This window comes from Bison bison, unplaced genomic scaffold, assembly GCF_000754665.1.
Source record: "Bison bison bison isolate TAMUID 2011002044 unplaced genomic scaffold, Bison_UMD1.0 scf7180017864365, whole genome shotgun sequence".
Lineage (NCBI taxonomy): Eukaryota > Metazoa > Chordata > Mammalia > Artiodactyla > Bovidae > Bison > Bison bison.
The window spans coordinates 3,271,454-3,274,917 of NW_011494937.1; the positions used below are offsets into that span (position 1 = coordinate 3,271,454).

The following is a 3,464-nucleotide window of genomic DNA, read 5'->3' on the forward strand; positions in this document are numbered from 1 at the left end:
AAGCATCTTTTAATTTCATGGATGCAGTCACCATCTGTAGTGATTTTGGAGCCCCCCAAAATAAAGTCTGACACTGTTTCCACTGTTTCCCCATCTATTTCCCATGAAGTGATGGGACCAGATGTCATGATCTTAGTTTTCTGAATGTTGAGCTTTAAGCCAACTTTTTCACTCTCACTTTCATCAAGAGGCTTTTGAGTTCCTCTTCACTTTGTGCCATAAGGGTGGTGTCATCTAGATATCTTAGGTCACTTTATTTTTTTCTCTTCATTTTCCTTTCATCAGTTGTCTGAGTCATGGTAAATCACTGATTTTCATTCAGGAGTGATTTTGTTCTTAAGGGATATTTGGCAATGTCTGGAGATAATTTTTTTAAAATCTTTTTTGAATGGGATGTGAGAGCTGGGGAAGCTACTGGTGTCTAGTGTATAAGGCCACGAATGCTGCTAAGCACCCTACAACGTATAGGGCAGTGCCTCTGCTCCTCCCTCACCCTCTGTCCCAAGAATTATCTGGCCCCAAATTTTAACAGTAGCCAGGTTGAAAATCCCTGTGATATAGTAAATGTCTCTACACTTGTAACTAATTGAAAGATGGAGGGCAATCATACTGTTCAGGCTTATTAGGATGGTCCTATCTTGGCTTCATCTTATTCTAATTCTCCAGGTCACCAGGGCCAGGGGTTCCATAGAATGATTGGAAGCTAAAACGTTGTGTTGAATAAAGTGATTTTTTTTTTTTTTCCACTAGTAGCAATCAGTTTGTATCTCAGCTTCAGACCCCTGCTGGAGAAGAATGCAGCTGTGCAGACCTTTCTGGAGTCCAGGATCCTGCCAATAGGTGTACCTCTTTTGGTACAAGATGGGGGCATAAATAAACATGTTCATAAATATGGTAGCCACTGCTTTTTGCAAATGTGTGCATTTGATGTTAATTTTCTATAATCACCCTAGCAATTATTTAATACCAATGAAGAATCTGAGACTACTTATAAACAGTACTAAATTGCTTTAGTTATGTCCAACTTTTGTGACCCAATGGACCATATAGCCTGCCAGGCTCCTCTGTCCAAGAGTAAGTGAGAAAGTTATAATTCAACCATTGGAGTCTGCCAGGATCCAAATCAGGTATTCACCAAGAGGGTTCAACATTCCTCAGGTCAACCCAAGGCAGGTTTTAATGTTTTACCCTGATTTCAAGAGAATCTCCCCTTGGGGCTGAACTGTATAAAGGATGCTCTGCCTTCCTAGTTAACTGTTGCAGGGAGTCCTGGTCCAATTCTTAGTCTCTAGATCCAGGGAAGTTCTCTCCTGGACTCTGCAGATCTGATCTTCAGCATGACTGAGCCTTGGACAGGCTGCTGCTCCTACATGATGTCCTCAGTGCTGTTCTCAGCTCTGAGAATTCACTCAGCTTCTTCTAAACCCATAGCCTGATCAACCCTCTACAGCTTTTCCACCTGGTCTGTGATAATGGATCCCTTTGTACCTTCACCATGGTGAGCATGGACCTAGATGGCCCTCATGGATCTTCTGATACTTAATGCCAGACACTGTTCTGAATTATCTTATGTATAATGTTTAATCTCCATTGGAACTCTGAAGGAAATACGGTGCACAGAGACACAAAGAGGTTAAGTAACATGCATGAGATTGTGCCCTTAGTGAACGATGAAGAGAGATTAATCCAGAGCCCTCTTGACCTCTGTGATCTGCCCCACCTCAAAATACGGTAAGTGCTATGGAAATGAATGAACAGTAGGATGGTGGTCAGGTTTGGGCTCTCTGAAGAGCTGACAGTTTCTATTTGAAGCCTAGCATGTGACAATTCAGGGAAGTGTGGACCAGCAAAGGAAGACAGTGAGTAGAATGCTTTGGACCTTTATTTTAGATCAAATGGGTCAACAGAGACCAGAGTTTCCTTTTTCTGAAAGTAGAAACTGCACTGAGTTTCCTAAAGAAGTTTCTCATTAAAGTCCCAAGTATAGGTCAATGGCCAACACCAAAGCATGACTCAATAAGGGTAAAATCTTACAGGGTGAGGGAGGTTGGTATGAGACAGTCCAAACAATGGTTTTCAGACCTAGACTAGGGAAAAGCATAGTCCAGTAGGCACAGTGCTAGAAGTTTGAACATAACTGAGAGGGTTTAAAGGTGAGCCAATGTGTCAATTTTTGTGGTCATTCTTGTCCTCTCCCCATCTGCATTTCTTGACTTGCTTTTTCTTCCCTTGATGCTTATAGGAATCAATCCTTGGAATGATTTGTTTCCATGAGAAGTTTAGTTATTGATTGGTCATTCTTTTTCCTTGGTAGATGGCGAGCATTTTAGTGTGCTGCTTCAACTTTGTCTTTGGCTCAGAAATATTTTCTTCTAGTGTATCATCAGTAGTGTTCATTTTCTGTGTCTTCAGATTACACCTTCATGGACACCAGTTATCAGCACTTGGGATCTTCGTTGCCTGCCCTTAACTTCCATTATCTCACTGAGAGTATGTTCCTCTAGTGAAAAGTCTCCTTAGAGCCCCCTTCATGTCCCTGTTCCTCAGACTGTAGATGAAGGGGTTCAGCATGGGGGTGACTATTGTGTACATCACCGAGGCTATTGAACCCTTTCTGGAGGGGTGGGCTGTTCCTGAAGTGAGGTAGACCCCAAGGCCTGTGCCATAGAACAAGGAGACAACTGAGAGGTGAGACCCACAGGTGGAAAAGGCTTTATACTTTCCCCCAGAAGATGACATGCCCATTATGGAGAAGATAATTCTAGAATAAGAGAAAAGGATCCCAGTCAGGGGAATAATACCCAGCAAGCCAGTTACAAAATACAGCACAATGTCATTGACAAGGGTGTCAGAGCAGGCAAGCTTGAGAATTTGAGCAAGTTCACAGAAGAAGTGGGGGATTTCTGTCTCTTTGCAGAAAGATACCCTCAAAACCATCAAACTCTGCAACACAGAATATGTCAGGCAGATCAGCCAAGAAAGCAGAAGCAGGAGACCACAAAGGTGAGGGTTCATGATGACTGTGTAGTGCAGCGGGTGACAGATGGCCACGAACTGGTCATAGGCCATCACTGTCAGTAGCAAATTATCTAGCCCAGCAAAGGTCATGAAAAAATACATCTGGGTAAGGCATCCTTCATACGTGATGCCTTTGTTCTGCTTCTGGATATTTACTAACATCTTGGGGACTATGGTGGAGGTGAAACAGATGTCAGTGAAGGACAGGTTGGAGAGGAAGAAGTACATGGGGGTGTGGAGGTTGGACTCAGAGATGATGGCCAGGATGATGAGCAGGTTCCCTGTAACACAGACCAGGTACATGGACAGGAACAGTCCAATGAGGAGGGGCTGAAGGTCCGCATCATCCGAGAGCCCCAGAAGGATGAATTTTGAAATAACTGTCTGATTCTCTGTTTCCATATAAGTTACGGAAATTGCCTTATGGAAAGAGGCAAGAATAGTGT

The 3,464-nt window shown here is 43.1% G+C and overlaps 1 protein-coding gene across 1 annotated transcript; it reads right to left on the reverse strand.

Annotated features, from left to right (window-relative positions):
• Positions 1–2,368: 2,368 nt before the first annotated feature.
• LOC104999873 (olfactory receptor 7D4-like) lies at positions 2,369–3,464 on the reverse strand. The gene has a single exon (XM_010855505.1). It carries the CDS (start codon positions 3,418–3,420, stop codon positions 2,482–2,484), a length of 939 nt encoding a protein of 312 aa, XP_010853807.1. The 5' UTR covers positions 3,421–3,464; the 3' UTR covers positions 2,369–2,481.